This window comes from Acanthochromis polyacanthus, chromosome 16 (genome assembly GCF_021347895.1).
Source record: "Acanthochromis polyacanthus isolate Apoly-LR-REF ecotype Palm Island chromosome 16, KAUST_Apoly_ChrSc, whole genome shotgun sequence".
Classification (NCBI taxonomy): domain Eukaryota; kingdom Metazoa; phylum Chordata; class Actinopteri; family Pomacentridae; genus Acanthochromis; species Acanthochromis polyacanthus.
In genome coordinates this window covers 9,983,753-10,005,837 of record NC_067128.1, presented here as the reverse complement: position 1 = coordinate 10,005,837, position 22,085 = coordinate 9,983,753, and the positions used below count along the sequence as shown (strand labels likewise).

The 22,085-nt window shown below is 35.9% G+C and overlaps 1 protein-coding gene across 1 annotated transcript; it reads right to left on the bottom strand.

Moving 5' to 3' along the window:
- Positions 1-1,998: 1,998 nt before the first annotated feature.
- Positions 1,999-16,552, bottom strand: chga (chromogranin A). The gene is given in 10 exon segments (XM_051960802.1): positions 1,999-2,818; position 8,627; positions 8,876-9,119; positions 9,122-9,250; positions 9,895-10,065; positions 11,950-12,024; positions 12,110-12,178; positions 13,947-14,040; positions 16,066-16,115; positions 16,295-16,552. Coding segments are annotated over 10 exon segments (972 nt in total). The 5' UTR covers positions 16,350-16,552; the 3' UTR covers positions 1,999-2,734.
- Positions 16,553-22,085: the final 5,533 nt, after the last annotated feature.

Here is a 22,085-nt window from a genome sequence, read left to right as displayed (position 1 = left end):
GTGATGTGACAGAAGGTAATTTAAATTTAGCATCGTTCTAAAGCAGTCTTAATCAATTTTCTGCTATTTTTACATAAGATTCGATGGAAAAAAAATAGCACAAAATGTCTCAAAATGAAAACTGAAAGCCAAACGGGCCATAAATCGTTATTTCTTAAGGATATTTCATGTAAAAATGCCATAAAACGTGGCGTACTAACTGTAAGGAATCAGTTTTATTACACCATGCGTGGCTAAAAAGGGACACTTTTTTTAGCCAGTTTACAAGCAACAGAAAGAAATAGGTATTATATGGTCATTATGTTGTCCTTGTTTGACAGTAAACTTAAAATAATGAAAATAAAGCAGCGATTGTGATTCATTTTTCACAGACACTGAATTTGAACACTAGAGTAATTCATCACTGTCGTCCTTCACTGCAGAACAATAGATTTTTTTTCTTTCAATCCTGGCATACAATATAAAAGTTCACCTTTCTAAAACACTTTGTGTCCTCGCATCTGCAGTACAAATGTATGACTGACTATTTGTCTTGAGCAATTCATAGTGTTACATTTTGTTAAATCAAAAAATGCTTTAGACATGATCTTATGATTTGCAGCTTTGCAGAGAACAAACCGCACATTTGGCTTGAAAAGGATATTCAGTGTGTTAAATCATTCACGCTGAACCATTTTAATAAGTTTAGTTTAATTTTACGTTTGTGGGTTTAAAAAAGTACCGGTATACTAATCTCCAGTTCAGCAATTGATAGAATAACTGGATATAGACAGTAAACTGCTGCTGAAGTCTGAATAAAATCATAAAATGAATCATTTGTTTCTATAGTAAAAAGGAAAACCTGAGAAAATGTTTTTAAAGTGCATTTTTTTTAGCATCATTCCATAATTCTCTATGTAAAATGACATGATCAAAATAAATATCACTTCAACTTTTTAACTGTTTCCAGTAATCACACATAGGAAAGCTGTCATAATTTAGTCGGGTGCAACTTCAGCACATTTAAATTTGTGTGTTTGTAAATTAAAAATACTCCGTATGATGTAATTTTTTCTAACTATAGAAAGATTTTGTCAAAAATTTTATCTTAAGTTATCTTAAAGCACTGCTTCATGGGATAGAATTGAGTTAGCTTGAATAAAACCTGCTTCACTTTATTTGTTTCATGGCACTTTTGGTTTTCCATACTTGAGTCTATGAATTCACTCACCTTTGGGTAGAAGGTCTGAGTCTGTCTAATGCTGCCATCTGGTGCCCTTTGCATTTCATCATGAGGAACATTTTGCAACATCTTCATCATTAAAGTGCATTTTTCTCTTCTTTGAGTCCAGAATACATAATAATAAGCAAGTTAAAGTGTCTACACAGCCTCATAATCCTGTCTGACCCAGAGCTATGAAAACTGATTGAACTACATAAAGTTTATCTGCTCAATAAATATAATATCTCCAGAATTACCAAGCTTTAATGATGGTTAATAATTCTTTTTTTCAAATCCTGAGCTGAATCTTCTGTTTGTAATTACCATGCCAAACAAAACTACCTCCACATAATTGGGATTTTTACCCATAATTTGCTTATTATTGTGATCAGCACTTTGAAACCCTCCCAGGATTCGGGTTGTATTTGGATTGTTGCCGCCTGATTGCAGAGACTCTTCAGTTTTTAGCTCCTGCAGCTATATTTACTCAAGCTGCCCAACAAAGAGGAATTTTTTTGCATTTCAGTTCTTCCTCTGCCCACATTGTGTTCCTGCCACAGTGGGTGATTCAAATCCATCTTCTTCTCATAGTAGCAGGCAGAGAATTTTAACACCGGTGCCAAAAAACTGAGGTTTGAAACGTGTGTTGGAAGTGAATGCATTGTGTTTCGTGCTGGTGATTAATTTCTTCAGTTTCTTTCACCCACAAACAAGTTCAATCTGCTTCGAGATGCTGATTCACTATTGAATGTGTGAGTGAATCTATACAGCGCATTAATAAATCTTCAGTCCTGAAATTCATTTTTACTGTATTATGTTTAATTTGACATGAAAGTGATGCACACATAGAAATCTGTTAGTATGCTGAGTTACATGAAATACTTGATTTTACTGAAAGAAATTACCCCCCCTCCCAGAAAACCTTTATTTTCAGATAAATGAATTTATTTTCTTACATAAACTCACTATAGATTTAAGTTACAATCCAGCCTCTTATCTGCTAAAAATGTTCACTTATTGCCTTGGCTTGATTAGAGTCAACTGGTTTCTATGACAACAGGTAAGCATCTACAGGAAATCTTTTCTCTTGAGAGCTTCTATACATGCCGTTACAACTGTACAAACCTCGCCTTGTCGGTGTGTTTTTGCACCTGGATTTGCTTCAAACCTTTCACATGAAATAATCTGGAAAAAAAGCAAGAAACAGGGAGGCGATTGTCAGAGAAAATGAGAGAAGGAATCTGCATTCTCAGTGTTAAATGCATGTCTGGGTGCGCAGTACTTTGTGCATTTGTGTGGTGTTAGTATGCACGCCTGGCTGCAGAGTGTGTCTAATGTATGCTACTCTATGTGAGGGACAGGGAGGCTGCAGCAGTGTAGCATCCGCAGGAGAGAGGGGAAGAAAAAAAGATAAAACCCTTGTCGCACATTCACTTCAATCGCTCTATGTGTGGAAACCAGGCAGCTGGTGAAGCGGAGGAGGAGGACGAGGAGGCAGGAGGAGCTTCTCGGTGTCACACTTGTGTTCCAATCTCAGCCTCGTCGCAGCTCGTGGAGTTTCTGGGCGACGTTTTCCAGCTCTGACTCGATGGCCGCCAGACTCTCAATCTCAGGATCCTGCAGGTGATAATAAGAGGAGGCGACGTGAGGAAAGAACACAATCAGGAGGCCTGCTGCTCAGGCGATTAGAAAGAACACATCGCATCCAGAATATCGTCTCGCGGCTTCACCTTTGTAACTACAAGAACAGTTTGCAGGCTTTCAAAGAGTAAATAGCCTGCTTTGAACATGCTGGCAGCATTTTGTATCTTCACAGGAATCAAGCTGGAGGAAGAATTTTTGTCTCACATAGTACAACACATTAAAAAAAATACTCAGTTTTGTGGTCTTGAACTGCCAAAAACAGTACTTGCAGAAACAAAATTACATAATCTGATAGTTCAATGTCTTTAATTCACTTTCTTGCATGGAGAATTAGATAAAAGATTATTTTTTTCTTACATCTAAATATGAAGCTAGCTTTGCTTAGCTTAGTGCAGTGGCAGCATTAGGCCTATTTTAGGGGGACTTTTTTTTTTTTTTTTTACAAAAAAGTGCTGACAAATTCAGTATAATGTGGCCAGAATATGAGTTTAAATAAATAATCACATAAACAGTCATTATACTTAGATACGATCATAAATCCTAGTTTCTCTTCACTTCATAGTGGAAGGTAGAGAGTCCGACCCAGTGCGTCATTATCCAATCCATTCCACTTGTTCATATAGAGCCCGCCCACATCACTGAAATCCAGTCCACGTTTTCCCTGCAACCTAGGCTGCTCTCGGTACCTGCAGCATGTGTTTACCGGGAGGAGCACACAGAACCATCGAGAGCAGCGTTGGGAGATGAATGTGACAAGAATGGATATACGAAATGTTTTCAGGAGAGTAAATATTCATCACCGCTGATAGTAACAATAAGTTAGCTCCAGCCCCCCAGCTAACAGCAGAAAGGCCCATGTAATGAATGAACCAAATGCTCCCTGTTTGACAAATAAAAACCTGGCTTGTTCACTCTGTAGGAGAGAGTCCCTGTACAGCAAGTAGCGTGAGATGCTGCTACTTAGCTGGCTAGTTAGTCTGAAATGCACTGTGAAGGTTCTGGTTGTTTCATAGAGTTAGGTACACTCTTATTTATTTATTTTACCATATACTATCTTTGGGGTGACTTCCAGCTACAGATGCCCACAGCAGGGCTGCCAACTCTCACGCTTTGGCCGTGAACACACGCAACTCAGTCCCTTCACACGCTCTCACGCCACACTCCAAATATCACACGGGCAAAAAAAATAAAAAAAGTTTCACCTTTGCTGTTATGGGAATATGTAACTTTTGAGGAATTCCAGTTCAAGTTTTTACTCCAGAGAATGCCAGGTTTATGAAAATCCGGTCCACATTTTCCGTCATTGTGCAGCTATCAGTGGTGTCAACAGGAGCCAGTTGAAGGCTTCAGTGACTTTGGTGACACCACAGTGTATCAGAGTGAAGTTATTGAATATTTGTGTCTCTCTTCGCTGTTGCAGCAGTTTTGCAATTTGCAGACAGTCCCCGTGCACTCCATAGACACCAATGACAGACCATAAACCATAGATTATTATGTGGTCCAAAAAGCGCAATATGATAGGATGTTGCCTAAAATTGTCATGTATGATATGTGGTTCAAAAAATGTCATAGTGCAGTATAGTGTCAAAATAGTATGTTATTCAAGAAACATCAGAGTATAATTGTGGTCTAAAAAAATGCATAGAATAATAGTTCATTGCACAAGTAAAAGTATAGTAATTAAAACTGTTCAATTATTATATGTTGCTAAAAGACAAAAAAAAAAAAACTAAAACAAAAAAAGTCAGAGTAATATGTCAATGAAAAAAGCCTATAGTATAGCATGTTGCCCAAAAAACGTCATAGTATAGCCTTTGGTCCAGAAAACGTCCACAGTATAGCAGGTCGTCCAAAAACATCATAGTATAGCAGGCCGTCTAAAAGCGTCATAGTATATCCTTTGGTCCACAAAACGTTGTTCTGTCCTGGCTGTCTGAAGTAGGTGAGGAGCAACACAAAAAGAGTCCAACTGCTGGTTTCCAGAGGGTTAGACGAGTATTTATTTGAAAGAGTAAGTTACAACAACACAACATGTGAGGGGGTTAAAAGCAAATGGGTGTTAGTAAAATAAAATAAACAGAACTAAAAGTGAACTTGACATTGACATTGATGGGCATTCCAACCAGGAACAAAATAAAAGATCATCAATACGAAAAAATTCTGACTGTTCATCTCTTAAAACCCAAGAACACACGGCAGTAGCACCCTAAACTAAAACTACAATGGGTTCCTGTTTTCCTTTCTGAACAATTCAAAGGTCCTCTCTATCTCCCCACACATCCACCAACCATTGGAACACATCTACAAAGTTCTGCTGAGACGGCAGGCGTGACGAGTCACAGAGGCCGGGTGGAGTAGCAAACAGAGTAGCATAGTATGTGTCTAAGAAAATATCATAGTATAGCCTTTGGGATGAAAAACACCATCACTCCATGATTTTAAATACTGTCATTTTACTACAAATGAAAATCTTCAACAAATGTCTCACTAATAATCATTATCAGTCTAAAATCCACAAAACACCCCTCTATACTCGACCACACTTAGTACAGTCCGGTTCCCCCTTCTATAAATCTGCTTGGAATCTTCTATTTCCTGTTTGTCAAAGTTACCTTCTACCTGGAACAGGTTTTGTTGGTCATGCAACAACATTTTGGGTAACTGCACTTTAATATGGCTGGATGACACTGAATTAGAGTCTGTTTTAATTGAGACTGAGTTCAGATGTGTAGCTCTGTCATTAAATAGGAAAATTATTTCTCATAATTCACAGAGAAAAGTCTGGAATCTCTGGAGTTGCTTGTTGTTAAAATATCTTGCTAGAGGTGCTGAAGCACAGGAAAGTCTGAGATGTTAATCCTGCAGTCCACGACAAGAATAAAGCTTTTCTACAAAAACTAAATCTGCTGGTGGATTCCATTAAAGCCCTAATAAATGATAATAAAGTGTGACACTAAGGTTTGTGGTGCTAAAATCTCAAAGATATCAAGTTGAACATCTGGATGGAGTGTTGATAAAAGTTGACCTCCCTTCATTCTTCTGGAGCCGACTCCATGGATTTTAGGTATGCTGGTTAAAGACCCTCGTGAAACTCCAGAAAACTCGAGAAAAACCCGTCGAGACTCGGATTTTCGAAAAACTCGTCGGGGCGGGGGAGGGTGGTGGGCGGTGGGGAGTCGAGGGGGTGGTGGTGGGTGGTGGGGGAGGCAGCCACCCACCTCCCCTCCTACTCTCCCCCCTGACTCCACCCTGACTTCCCCAGACTCCGCCTTGGCTCCACCCATGTGGTAACTTTATTAGGAACAGGAAACTACGATGTCAAAGGGACGACGAAATTATATTTTTTTGTCTGATCTGTAGCTCAGTGAGGTAAGGATTTGCCTATGGAGCTGCAGGTTGCCAGTTCAAGGTCAGACCCTTCTTAATTTTTTTGAAAACTAGACAAAGAAAGAAAAACGATGGTGGTAGGTCTTGAACCTATGACCTTCCACTTGGTAGTCTCTCTTCTTACCCCTCAGATACTAATTCTTCTTTTTTTGGCACATTTATCATCTATTTTTGCCATTTTCGATTTTTTTTTTAACTTGAGTCTCGACTTGACCGTTTTTCTCAGGAGGTTGGACTTCAGCCTTTGTGCTGGAAGGTTGAACCCTCAGTTCCAAGACTTTCCAAAGCCTCCACACCTCCCGAGTCCTCAGGACCTGAGCTTTCACACAGTCTGAGGACTTACATTTTCTAAGTCCCACAGTAGATCCCTGTTAGAATTAACTTTCAGACAGTCCCAAGGACTGATATCTTCTAAGTTCCTGAGTAGTTCACTGTTAGTTTGAACCTTTTGACAGTCTGAGGGCTGAAATTTTTAAAAGTTTCTTAGTATCTTTCTGTTAGTTTGAACCTTTAGACAGTCTGAGGACTGAAGTTTTAAAGTTTCTCAGTATCTTTCTATTAGTTTGAACTTTCTGGTTAACAGAACCTTAAAACTTGTGACCGTGAGTCTTGATTTCACATTTAGACCATCCATCTGAGTTCTTCTCAGACCTTCACCTGTGGGTTCTTTAGAAATCCTGAACAACTTTGATTCTCTTCACTGAACAGTAAAGTTTGTGGAGATTCAGAAGGTAACATTAGTTTGATCGATGCCTTCAACTACGAGTAGACTTATCTGGAAAGCAGTTTTCTGAAATGAGTTTTAGTAAATCTGTCCACAATCAAACCAAGAATATAGAAAGAGGAAATGTTTTGAAGAACAATTTGATGTTTTCATTTCAGACTAGAAAACGCTTTAAGACCTTCATTTGTTTTTGCTCTTTTTGATCGTTTTGTCTCTTCTGTTTAATTTGATCTTCTAAAGTCTAACTGGTGTCTTTTCAAATGTTTTGTCTTTAGATTGATTCTTCTTAAATGTTTAGTTTTGCTCTTTTCTCACCTTTTATTCTTTTCTCATGTCTGATTTGATTCTGAAATGTTTTGTCTTTTTAATGTTTAATTGTTTTTTCAAATGTTTTTATCAGCTTGTTTGAAATTTTCCTTTTCTTTCCCAATGTTTAATTTTTAAATTAAATCTCTAAGGTTTTTTTTAAAAATGTTTTACCACCTTTTAATGTTTGTCTTTTAAATGCTTCATTGAATTTTCAGTTTAATTCCTATTTAAAGTTCTGTCTTTAAGATTAAATTTGTAATTAAACATTAATTTTTTTATTAAATGTTTTGTCTTTTAAAGGTTTAATAATCTAATTAAATGTTTTGTATTTTTTAAAATGTTTAATATTCTTCTTTTTTAATTGTATTTTTTAAATGTTTAATTATCTAAAATATTTCATCTTTAGTGTTTAATATTTGGTTTAAAGTTATTGTTTAATTCATAATTATGTTTGTATCTTCTGTTTAATTATCTAATTAAATATTTGTCTGTATAATATAATTTACTTGTATTTAATGTTTATTTTCTTTTTAAAAGTTTTATTGTATTAAATGTTTTTTCCTACGATTTAATTGTTTTAATGCAGTTTGTTTTCTTTAATCTGTTTATCTGTCAAGATTTATCCAAACTTTAAAAATGAAACAAATCCCTTAAGTCCAATAAAAATACTTCTGTTGTCCACAGTCATGAGTTTGTCAGTTATTCAGTTTATCAATTCAGGTTTATTTGTTTAGCACCTTTCACACAGATGACAAAACTACACAAGCAAGAAAATAAACTATGATTAAAACTCAAAAACATTAAAAAAAAGATTTAACATGGTAATAAAATATGTTGTGTCCAGGGATGGAGGGAGTTTATTGAAGTCTTCTTGGGCTCACACGGTAAATCATTTAAAATAGAAACTTGATATTCAGTCTAGGAAACTGCAGAGCGACAGAAGAACCAACAATATCTCCTGTTTTCTCTTTAATGAGTCGACTCTTCTGGTGCTTTCAGATCAAAGAACTACAGACTCTTCACAACCTGTTCAATCTCTTGGTACAGGACCTCATCACACGGGTCAAGAAGGTTTTCCTTCTCATTTCTACTCTGAAGCTCACCTTCTCCTGCTCAAACTGCTGACAAATGTTTCTGCTGCTCTAAAGTCTGGTATCCAGAACTTCCTATAAACTCTCAAAGTCTCTTCTGCTGCAGGTTGCTTTGTAGAACTGTTACAGAAAACCTCAATAAACCACATGGAGGGTCCTCAAGATAGTCGTCCAAATGAAACCGTACAAAAACCAACTAGCACAACCCAAACGCTAAAGTCTCCTGCAGCCTACTAGAAAAGCTCTTTAACAGAGAATCAGGACAGAAACTCTTACCTTCTGGACAACCAATGTTGGTTCTCAAACAAGAACACAGAATGTGTCTGACCAAAACCTCTAAGACTCACTACAGCCAAGATAAAGACACAACTCAGCTGCACCAAATCCACTAATCACTGCACACATTAGCACCATGTGCTAACTGTGGCTAAAGAACCACATTTACCAAGACAACTATCCAGTACAAAGCCCTAAAACACATGTTTTCTTCAGTTCTTGTAAAAGAAGTCTAAGTCCCACTCTGACTTCCTGCTGGCGCTACCCTCCTCCTCCATCGCCCTCCTCTCCTCTGGTGGCCTCCTAGCGATCATCTGCAGCTCCTTCTCCTCCGGACTCCTGTGATTTACTCCTCTTTTTTTCTTCCTCTGCTCCTCCTCCTCCTCCTCCTCTTCCTCTGTGAGCTCTTTGGAATGATGAGGCACCTCATGCTGCTGCACCGCCTTCTTCTTCCCCTGTAAAGCCTTCGTCCTCTTCGTCACCTCCTCGGACCCTCCTCTCCCTCCTCTCGTTGTTTATGTGAGAAAACATCAGATCTTTTATCTTCCTCCTCCTCGTGTTCTTCATGAACCCTCTTTTCTTTTGATTTGTTTCTGGGCGCATCTCTCTTCTCGCCACCTGAGAGCATTAAAAACAAAGAATTTTTTTATTATTTTCCTCCTGAAACACCTCCACATCCACTCCACTACCCTCAGCCTCCTCCATCAGCAAAGATTCCACTTCTCGTAATGAAATATTCCTTGCCAGCTGGCAGCGCTGCCCCCAGTACTGCTAGTCGAGCTTTTATGGGAATTAACAGCATCAGATGACTTGGCCGAAGCTGCTTCTTGTAGGGAACGGATTCCATTATTATCAGAGATAAATAATGTTTTAAATGCAGCCGTGATGGAAGCATGATTTCAGAGATGATGCTGCATGATTCTGTGCACAGCGGCTCATTTCAGAAATCATTTCCATGCAGCCTTGCTCCCCTGTACTGGTGGGGGGGGAGGCCGAAACTCATCATGTAGATGGAAGTGCTTTCATCAATCAGCCAGCCGAGTGGTGGCAGCGCTTTCATTTACAATGCTGTTTCTGCAGCTCTCAACCTTCAGTCTGCGTTACATCCTTTAATTTTCTTTATTTCTCGAGCAAAAAAACAACAAATCTGACTCCAAAGAGCCCTTAAAATGTCAGGTTGTTTCCTGTCACTGTATGTGTTCCCTTTCTTTTTTCGTGTCAAGCAGATGAATTACACGCAAAAGACAGAAATATCTGCTCGCCTTTGCTCTCCTCTTCCTCTGAAGCCTCCCCTGAGTTTGCTCGCTTCTCGTCAGATTCTTCTTCCATCCTCTTCATGTCATCTTCAGCCTCTTCCAGGCTTTCATCCGTCTTCTTCTGGGCCAGGATGGATCTTTCGCCGGGGCCTCCCAGAGCCTCCAACATGGATCGATCTGGAAACAGGGCGGGGAAGGGATCTAATTTAGTAGAAGGGATTGATTTTGCAGTGATGTTAAAAGGCGGCGCTCGCAGTCAGAAGCACTGCAGTTTATCACGGGGGTCATTCTGTGTTGTAACCGGTAAATTTGTGTGTTTTTGATTGATGGACTGGGTCACTATGTCTACCATGCTGTGCCAACACGCCATAATCGATATCTTTCTGCTTCTGTCATTACTCTGCTTGTTCTTTCTTTGGCGCAGGGGAGTCTGGCGCCGAGTTAGAGAAGCAACGTATGTCCTGATTCTGTCCACACAAAGATTTACCAGACTTTAACCCCCTCAACACCAAACCTCAGGCTCGAAAAGCATGTTTCCCCTAAAAAAAATGCTAAAATCACACTATTTATCAACCAGAAAATGCAAAAAAAAATAAAGAGAAACAATCTGCAGTATCTCCAGCTGGAGCTCTGACAATTTGGCTTTCAAATAGTAACTCCAACACCAGATTTTTCTTCCTGCATACAGGATTTTTTTGTTGCTTCCTAAGAGGTTTTAGTCAGGGGGGGAAATGAGAAGAATTTAAAATTTTTATCTCTGAGCCACAAAACCAGCTGGTGAATTTGAAATGCATCTTTTCTTCTCACAGAAGTGCCAAAATAAATAATGTATCAAAGCCAGAAACTGTAAAACTGTTTGGATTTGCAAAATTTCAACTGTGTATGAAAGAATCAAATATAAAATATGCCTTAGTAAAAAAAACAAAAATATAATCTCACGTCGACATATTTCATCAAATGCCTTCATTCTCTGTGTCTCTGTCTCTCTGTCTCTCTGTCTATCTATCTATCTATCTATCTATCTATCTATCTATCTATCTATCTATCTATCTATCTATCTATCTATCTATCTATCTATCTATCTATCTATCTATCTATCTATCTATCTATCATCAGAAATAGGCTGTTTGTATTAAACAGACTCTGTAAAAATCAAAATTCTGCACTCCTAAGCTCAACTTCAAAGCCATAACTGACTCATAAATAATAATGCGACAAAACATTATTATAAATAATGTGACAAAAAAGTTGAAAATTCACAGAATTTTCCAACTTTCTAATCTTTCTTGATTGAATTCTGCATGTATGTCTACAAAAACAACAAAAAACACACTTGAAATTGTGATATTTTTCATCAAAACTAATATCATCCTTTATGCTATCATTCAAAAAATTCACCATAAATAAATATTTTGCAGCAGATTCCGCAAAAAAAAAAAAAAAAAAATTCTACACTCCTCAACTCAACTGTGAAGCCATAACTGACTGAGCTGTAATTAAAAATAACGCAACAAAAATTCAGGGAGTTTTCGGGTGAACTGCACATAATCAGACATATTGGATCAATAAAATAAATGCAGCATGGCTCAGAAACAGTGAACAGAGGAGCAAATTGTTGGAAGATACAGCTGATGTGCAGTCATTTTTTTGCAATTTTTGCAATTTTTAAAAAAAAAATCTAACTTTATTTTTGTCTGTTTTATGATTTCTGTCATTCTGTGTCCTACTGCTCTTAAAACGTTAAGAGTTAAACATTAAAAGGTCTCTGTACTTCCAGACAAGGTTGCTCTGTTTCCAGAAAGGTGTAGGACTGTATTTCAATGAAAAAAAAATAGAGGCCACAGCGAATAGAAAAGCATCAGAAGCAATAAAAACTGTTGGAGGTCAGAGGTTTAAACCCACCTCTGCACCTTTTTTTTTTACCAGCTCAACTTTGCTGACCATATATAATGGGAAATAACGGAGGCAATGCATCATTTTGACAGCTCGGAGAATTGATTCCTTGTTGAACTGTGATAAGGAACAAAAAACAACAACTCAGTATTCAGGACAGAAACTCACCAGCAGCTTCATCTGTGGTCTGCAGACTTTGTGTTGTTGGTGTTTCTTTCTGCAGCTGAGCTCTCTCCTGATCACCTGGAATCGAGAAGTTGTTCTTGTTTTTCATGCGCACAGAAGCATATTTAGTGCACTAAACATACAACGGTGATCTGCGACTCACCCTGGACGGCGATCTCCTGCAGCTCCTTCAGGAAGTTGTGATGCCGGAGGATCGTAACCAGCCTGTCGTCTGCACAAAAACGGAAAGAAAAGGAGCCGTTTAAGAGGAGAATCCTGCGGGGTTTAAAACACGGGTGCATGTCATTCCCCTTCACTGTTTTTTTTTTTTTTTTACAGGATTCAGCGATTTGCTTCATCAGAGTTAATTGCCCTGAAATTTAGTGCTTTCAGTGCAGCAGCACAATTAATCATTTGGCCCAGAGAGACTCTCCCCAGTGAGTTACGGCAGCAGCAGTACGAGCTGCTGGACTTTCTGCTGACCCACAAACAGCAGCACTTCACTGTTCCACTCATCCGTTGTATCATTCTGTGATCTTTTTTCCTCCCCCTCTTCCATCCCTCCGGTGGTGTACAGTTTCCCTTCCTCAGTAGCTCCATGAGTAATGCTCGGATTGATTTTTTTTCTTCTTCTCTTTGTACAAGGACGGCATCAAGGTAACTGGATGTAACCGAATAGTGCCGGTGACCCTGTTTGTATCTGCAGCAGCTCCTGCATCAGTCCGCTGACTTTACCACGAGGACGTCGTGCTCTTGTGGTGAAACAGACATAAGAGTGTGTGGTGGTTGTCTTGTAGAAATACTGCAATGTTTGTTGTAGTTATAGAACAGTAGTAGAAGAAGCACTGAGATGTTTTACTTAAGTGGAAATACAAGCACAGCAGAGCAAGTTGTTTACATTCCATCATCTGTAGCCTTGGACATTCTCAGGAGATTCATTTGCACATTTCAAGTATTTCCATTACTTTATGTGACTCATTACTTATGTGATTCAATAACATTTTTTAAATTTTGTCTTCTAACACCTACTGCCTCTGTGTGTTGCTGTTTTATGTGATGCACTTAAACACAAAGTCAAATTCCTTGTATGTGCAAACCTGTGTGGCAAAAAAAAAAAAAAAAACCTTCCAAAGTAAAATCTCACTGACAAAAGATCCCACTAGAAGCTAAAGTTTTGCAGTAAAAGTCTTGATTTGGTCCCTCTGACTGATACATTCTCATTAATATTATTAAAATTGAAGCATCAGTGTGTCAGCAGCAGGTTACTGCTGGAACTGCTGCAGATTTGAACTACTTTATATCCAGTTTTACATTCAATCTGATGCTTAGGAGATATATTTTATCCCGTAAGACCCAAATATAGAAAAAGAAAAGTGAAAAAATGTATAAAAATGTGCAAAAATTGTCTGTTGTTGTGTGTTATATGTGCGATTATTGCAATTTTATTGATGAAATCTTCAAAATGAAAATGTAAGTTTCATCCCCTCCAATACTGTGTATTTTATTATTATTATTATTATTATTATTATTATCATGACTCTGCACTGTTGCCACCAGTGTTTGAGTTAGTGCTCACACATTGACTGCAGTTCAAAGATGGATGCTGGCATTGGCTGTTTATGCCACTCATGTCTCTTCTGGCACATAAAAAACACCATATTTACACGCTAACAAGGTCAAAAACAGGGATTTTCACCAGATAAGGTTTTCAGGAAAATCGATTTTGATCATTATATTAAATTTTTTTTTACCATTAAACTCATCCATAAATGCCTAAATAAACACGCTGCATGATTCAGTGGCATTTATTGTTTGCAGTTTCTGCTGGTTTGCGTGTGATTTTTGTTGAGTTTTGGGCTTTTGCTGCTACTTGTCCCCATAAAAATGAACATTACATGAATATAAATGCATGTGCAATCAAAATGCATTGTTAGTCACATTCATAAATCCATAAACCTTAAGGAAAAACGATTGAAATCACATTATTTTGCCGTGCCTACCAGTTTTCAGTTTTTCCAAACAGTCCTGACTGACAGGAACGTGCTGCTGCCTCGACAGAACATCTGCCAGAACTTCCACGATGCATTTCATCACCTGCAGACACAAAAGCGGGCTTAAAAACCTTCAAAATGACCAAACTGGAGACTAAATAAAGAATATAATAACTTTAACTGTCAGCCTGTATGATCAAGTGAAGCCGCTGTAAATTGCTGCTGCTGCAATCAAACTGAATATTCATTACAGCGTCTCATAAATGCAAATTATCCTGCCTCTAATTCAAAGACTCTTTAGATGAGAGATCAAAATCATTTCAGCCTCCAGCGTCGAGTCAATAAAACTTCATTTCACTCATTTTCCTTCTGCCTGCCAGACCTTCAAATTACTCTGTTGTTTAATTTTCATAACTCTGTTCTCTTTCTCTCCAGATTTAATTCCAGAAACGCCTCTTTCTCTCTGACATGGATCCTGCAGCTTCAGACTCTGGAGGTCAAGACTCTCCATTACCCTCAGATTGGTGTCTATTGATTTTAGCAAAGTCACAGTGAGGATGGCTTCAGTGCAGAAGCTGCGTGCATGTTTTAAATTGTCTGGATAAAGCATTTTCTAGTCACTGTTCGGTTTTAGAAGCAGCAAGTAGACAGATCAACATTTTATTGTAAAATGACAGTAAAACACAGGCATTTTACTGTAGTACAAATCTAAATGAAGTTAGTTTCTTAGCAGTTAGTTAGAAAGTAGAAAATAATGTTTACTGTTTAACACTATCTGTAATTCACAATAATTTACAGAATTTATAGAGCTGCCACTGTAATCAGCATTAACTGTAACATTTTCGTCTTCCAAAATGTAAAAACACTGATGTAAATGCAGAAAAATACCATAAACAGCAATGCCAGTGTTAATGTTTATGATCGAGAACTGAGTTCGACCAATTTTGTTTAATATCTAAAAATCCAAATCACAAAAACAAACTGAAAACTGCACTGTAAAAAAAATCATGTTAAAAATGTATGAAAATCTGAAAAAAGGGGAATATTTTAATGCCTGCAAACTTAAAAAAAAGCATAAATAACAGCAAATATAGATAAATTTATAATATTTTTCATTTTAACTATTTAAAAAATTGATCATGTGCAATTGAACAAATGTTTTAATATTTTTAAAATCATTTTACAATCCTTAAAATCTGTATTTTTTTCTTTGAAATAAAAGTAAATATATGCAAAATATAAATAAGATGAAAGTGAATAATTTTATGGTCAAACATTATTTAAAGAAATCTTATTCCTATAAATTGTAAAATAACAGCTTTTTAAAAATTATGCTTCATGTAAATAACTTTCCTTTCAAATAAGAATAAGTTTAAACACAATAATAAAGAAGAAATGTTGTAAAAGAGTACGGAATTTTTGACTTTGGTCTGAATTTTTTTTTATTTCTTATTTTTTCATAGTAAGCATGTACATCAACACGTTTTTCTGTGATTTGTCTGAGTTATTTGTACTTTCTTAGTAAAACTAAGAAATCTGTGGAATAATAAATTCTTCATTGGTCACCTGTAGGTTACTACATTTTCTATATATTTTTAATACATACAAACTGTGAACTGCAGACACATATACCATATATGAATAGCAATGTGTCTTTAATCTTTATGATCAATAAAAAAACTCTATTTAATATTTAAAAATGCACATGCAGCTAAATAAACCAAAGGGTTATTATAGATAAAGGGTAAAGCAAGTTACATTTTTGATGATTATTTATTCAAAGTCAGCAATGCCTGACAAATTGTAATCTAATAACTATCTAATAGAAACCAAGAAAAAATAACTTGATTTAAAATAATAATAATTAAAAACGACATATAATAATCTTCCTTGACTGCCTAAATCAAGTCTCTTTGTAAACTGCTGTGAGAAAGAAAAAAAAATCATTCATTTGAAAAGAATAAATGAATTAAATCAAAATTCTTTGTCTGCAGTTTCTCGTTTTTGTCTCAATAAAAGCAGCAAATGTGACCGTTTTTAGTCCTATTGCAGAAAAACTGCACTGCTTTACTTTGACAGTGACTCATTGCAGTGAATAGAATGAATGAAAAACCATCAGGATCTTTACCTTTACGTCTTCATTCTCCAGCTGACTGGGAGTCACTGGCAATGACAGAACTGCAGGAGAAGCAGGAAAAGACAAACATTCACCTTTCTTTTCTCCATCTGTGCTGTTTAACCTCAGACTGGACCTCTGATTAAATCTGACTCATTCTGTCCTCGGTGCTGATTCTCCTCTGACTGCAGCTTCCTTTATTTATTTATTATTTTTTCCTTCCATCATAATAACTTCTCACCGCAGCTGCTCAGCGCTGTGAGCATCATCAGACCTCCGATCATGTTTGGAGACATGGAAGCTTTCCAGGAATAAAACCAGGAGTTTGTCGATCGGAAGCTGTTTTCTTCTCCTCCAGGCGGAGATTCTACCGGAGCATCCTTACCCGAACCTGCCGGTGTTTCTGGAGAGCTCTCTGCGCCTCCTCCGTCCTCTCCGGTATCTCCAGTATCTCTCCGGTATCTCCGGTGTCTCTCCGCAGCGGCAGCAGCATCGGCCCGTTTATAGGACGAGGGGGCGGGGCCGAATATGACGTCAGCCTGGAGGCGAATAACGAGTGCTGCACCTGAACGCACCTCCAGTTGTTGTCAGGGAGGAGACAGGTTCAGGTGCTCAGGTGCATTTAAAAAAAATAATAATTTAAGCTGTATTTGTACACATCAAAACTGAAGCTACACCCTCTCAAGTGACTTTTTAATTACTTATAGACATCCATCTTCAATTATGAAACGACAAACCAAAGAAAAATCTAATTAAAAAATTTGAATAAACGGTTTGTGTGTGTGTGTGTGTGTGTGTGTGTGTGTGTGTGTGTGTGTGTGTGTGTGTGTGTGTGTGTGTATATATATACAATTATATTAAAATATATAAATATGTATAATTCTGTGAGTTTTTTTAATTTTGAAAGATTACCAGTATCATATAACATTTTTCATTTAACATTTTTGGTACAAAACGCTTCTAATTATGTAAGACTTGTGTAAGTATACAAACTCATATGTCATTTTAGAACTGCATATACAACTTGATTTTCACAGTTCCACATATTAAAATTAATAATTTAGAAACTATAGTAAGTTATTTAACATCAATGTTTTTATGCAAAATATTTTATGTGATTTTTTTTTACAAAAATAGCAATGTGATAGTGATTCACAGTTTCAATTTGTTTACTTGTTTTTTAAATTTTAAATTACATTAAAAAATCTGTTTTTGTAAATATTGTGATATTTCCCATGAATGTTGTCATTTTTTGTTTTATTTATAATTTTTGTGAAACAAAATGAAAATACGTAAAAGAAACATTAAAAAATCTTCAATTACAGATTGTGCTTGCAGTATAAGGTTTATTCTCTACAATATTCTTTATCATGGCCTGAACAGTTCAAATATTACATTTAAGACCCCACATTATGACACAGAAAAGCCAACAAAGCCAAACCCCAGTGGAAAAACTCTTTGTAGTGTGACATAAAGGCTGACTGTGAATAAGCACAGACTGAGTCTTGGACTGTAAAGAAAGAGCTGCTTCATCATCATCATCATCATCATCATGGTGTGTATTTACTGATGGTCTCTCCTGGATACCTGAATGTGTTGCTCGGTGACGGTTTATTGGAAATTACTGCTGTTAGTGTGACACAGCGTTCGATTTAAACGTGTCAGCAGGTGGAGAGAAAAGAAGATTAAACAGAATTTACGCTCCTTATCATGACAAAATTAAATACTGCATTACAAATATTTAACAAGTAAATGATACTGAACGGGAAATAATTTAACTTCTTAGGAAGAACAATTATTTCTCTAGGAGTAAAAAAAGTAAAAATGATTTCATTATGATGCAATATTACAGACCGAGATAAAACGTTATTGAAACTTATCTTGTAACACTAACATGATAAACACATTAAAGCATCAGTGATTATAATCCAGTTACACAATACAATAATATTATTCTGAAATAGTCCATTCTGCATAATTAGTACTTTTAAATTAATATTTTTGTACTTAAAGGCATTAGAGGAGATTTAATTTCCTACGACTTTGAACGTAGCATGCGCATGCACACATACAACCTCTCCCTCACCCCCCTCTAATCTCCCCCCTCTTAACATTTACGGAGAAACGCCCCCCTCCAGAAACTTGTGTAGGACTCGTGAAGTTGTCTTTTACGGCTGGGTCCCCCTGGATCTTTATCTGCCATTATGTAAAAAAAGATGAGCAAAACAAGTAACCAGCTAACTACGAAGCTATACCAAAGCAACACATACACAAAACACGTAAGTCCAAGGCGTACGTAATCTACGTAACTTGGCCTGAGCCGGAAGATTTTTGATTGACAGGAAAAGGAGCAAACCAAACGCCTCGGTCCGAGCGCATTGATTGGCTGATGTTTTTCAGGTCCTACCATGTCCACAGTTATTTTATTTGTATTTATTATTCTTTTAGAGACCATACATACAAGTCCACTAAAGGTCAGTATATTCATTTTATGTGAATCAGACAAATTAAACAAAACAAAAAAAAACATCCTCCATAATGCCTTTAAGTGAAAATTTGAATGCAGGACTTTTATTGTAACACTGTGCTTTGTGTATTTTTATGTCTTCTTTCACTCTTACTTTTCATTTTTTAGGACACTGAATCAACAATATTGACAAGTAGATCAAATATTCTCTGATTGTGGATGAGTTGTGATTTTAAAAACGATAATACAGAAGTCAACTAGTGCTATTTTCTGAAGCACACATAGCTGCATGTCACAATAATACAAAAAGTCTAATTTTAGAAATACATTGACAGGTTGAACTGAATAGTTTTACTGATTGAAATAAAGAGAAATATTTAAGAAATTATGATACCTTTTCTATGAAAAACACAGATTTTTTTTTACATTAGATACATTTTTTGTGTATTCTTTTAAATACTTTTGAGCATGTTGACTGCTTGATGTATAGAAAACGTTTTAATATGAAATTCTTTGTCACAAAAATGAAAAAATAAATTGCTCAATTTAAATAAGTGGAAAAAAACACATTTTATAAAAGTTTCAGGAAAATCAAAGATGGTCAGGTATAAATTGTTTTAAAAATGTGTTTATTTAAGAAGGAAAGACTGTAATATAATTTATAAAACACCAAACATGTCAGATTCACACTGCTTTTTGCTAACAAACCCACTGATGTTTGTTTTTTGTCACATTTCCGTTGAATCTGCAGACCTCAGGGTGAGAACAGCAGCAGCATAAAGTGTGTTATTGAATTATTCTGCTTCATATGTGTTCTGTGTCTTTATCATAACCAAATATCAGGCTGCAGTTTCATTTAAACAAACTGTGTTGTAGCATCATTGTGTAAGAGTTTGTGTGTTTACGAGCAGCAGATGTTCGCTCTGTTTGTCCTCTCAGATCTTCCAGATGAACATGAGCCCATGAGGTCAGTTTCTCTTTTGTTTGGGACACATTCATTAAAACCAGCAGCAGAAAGGTTTCCAAGATCTCATTATGCTTTCAGAGGGACAATAAAGGCCGGTCTGCGTCAGAGATGATCCATATTTGAGCTGCTCAAACCGGCGGCGGTGGATTTGTTTAAACATGAGGAGGGTTTTTGTTTGAAAGCAGCAACAAGGTCATTATGAAATGCGACGGCTACGAGGGCTAATTGAAATTCAGCCTAAAGGGGCGGAAGGAAAAGATATTCAAAGTGGGGGGCAAAATTAATCCATTGTAAAAAATGTTAAACAGTTTTGACTGTGACTTATTTTAATTGCAGAAATATAATATAATTGGAGAAGAAATTTAACCACGAAAAGTTATGTGCATTAAATGTTGGTCTTTTTTTTAAATGGCTATTTTACAGATTTTCTTCATTTTCTTAAATTACAGAATAATATATTTTTTAAGTTTTTTCCTGCAACTTAGCTATGGAGTAACAGGAGTGCCACATCAATCAATAAATAAATAAATAAATGTGGAAATATAAAGAGAAATAAATAAATAAAGGAAAAAATAGAAAAGGTAAAAGCAAAGACAAAATTTTCCTTTTTATTTATTTATTTATTTCTCTTCATATTTCCACATTTATTTATTTATTTATTTTTATTTATTTATATTTGATGATATATGATGTGGCACTCCTGTGACTCCATCCTTAACTGTGTGAAAATTAATAAATACAGAGACAAATAAATAAATAAATAAATGTCAACATCAAAAATGTTTTTTTAAAAAAAATATTTTTCTTTTACAACATTTAACTGTAAAAGTAGTTATTCTGAAAATAAAATATGTTAAAAAATGTGTTATGTAACTAAAGGATATTATATATATATATATATATATATATATACATATATATATACATATACATATATATATACATATATATATACATATACATATATATATACATATATATGCAAGAATAAATTACCAATTATACAAATATTTTTAAATACTTAAAAGCATTTTTATAATTGTTCATTTATTCTTGCATATACATATGTGTGTGTGTGTGTGTGTGTCTATATATATATATATAATTTATTCTTTTACAGTCTTTGCATATATTTTTTGTTTTCTTTTATTTTTATTTTTGCTCAAATTGTCATTATTATATTGACTTTTGTTATTGTCAGTTTTTTGTTCTTTTTCACAGTTTCGCACAATTAAAAAAAAAAAAACAACTTTTCCAGTCAGATTTGCTGCCAGACTTCACAGTGTCTTTAAAATAATTTATTTTACAGTGTGGATAAAGAGGATATTCACACTCATCTGGTCAGTGTGTTTACTTTAAAAACATTAGAAAGAGGCCTCATTCATTTAAAGGTTCTACTTACGTTCTGTGTTTTAGTAAATCCCCTCATTCTGCTCAGCTGAACCGTGCTGAGAACAAACTACCTGCTTTTATTTGCCGTTTCTGAACAAACTCATGAAACCTGAGCTTTAAACAGCCTCCACCTGCCGTCCAGTTCAACAGAGTCTGAATGCTGCTTTACCAGAGCGCTCATGAATAGGAGCAGATTACACATCCTCATACAACAATGCTCAGCAGCTTGTACAATATTCAGTGTTTTCTTTCCTTTAGTTTCCATCTGTGCAGAATAATGCAGGACGGAGTGGTAAACTGGGCCAACAGAACCGACAGAAGCACCATCAAACATTGTGAGTCTTCAGGGCCGTCGGGGGAAAGTCTGTTGCTGGAGAGTCTGAGTGACAAATTTCCATTTTTAAATCAGCGCTGATCAAAGCTCCACCAGCTGCTCTCAAACTGATTGTAGCTGCAAATCTGACAGGAAAGTGAGCCTCGAAACTTCATCTGAATGTCCGAGTCCAGAAATAATGATTGGGCTTTAATTTCACTTCTTTATCTGCTCTTGACACTTTCTAAAAATGGAATTATTGGATGTTTTTTTTATATTTCATGACATTAATCTGACAGTTAGGACTTTACAAATTAAAGTTTTGCAAATAAAACACATGAAGAACTCAAAACTAAGAAAACAACCCAACAGTTTATGAGACAGTTAGTTGATTAAATAATTATGTTGTGGATGAAAAATTAATTGGAAGCGATTTTGTTAATCACTTTTTGTCGTATACGAACGTTTCACAGTTCCACTTTCACAAATGTGATGGCTTGCTGCTTTTCTTTTTTTAATTATTTGAATAATTTTGATGATATATTTAAATCCTTTTATAGTTTGGACAAAACAAGTGCTGTGAAGGTGTCAGTTTGGGGTCTTATTCAGTTATTTTTCAAAGAACTTCTTATAAATTTTTGTGTAAAAAAGAGACTGGAAAAAAATTCCAACAAAATCCTGCTGTTACATTAATCTAATGATATAAAATAATAATATATAATATAAAAGTACAGTACATTTCTCCCCGTTTCAGATATTTTTACAAATCAAACAATCAAGTGATTAATGTAGAAAATAATCAGCAGAATAATCCACAATAAAAAATAATCATTAGTTATTAGTGTAAAATGAGCTCCACATCAACCAACTTCAACAGGAGTAATAACAATCTA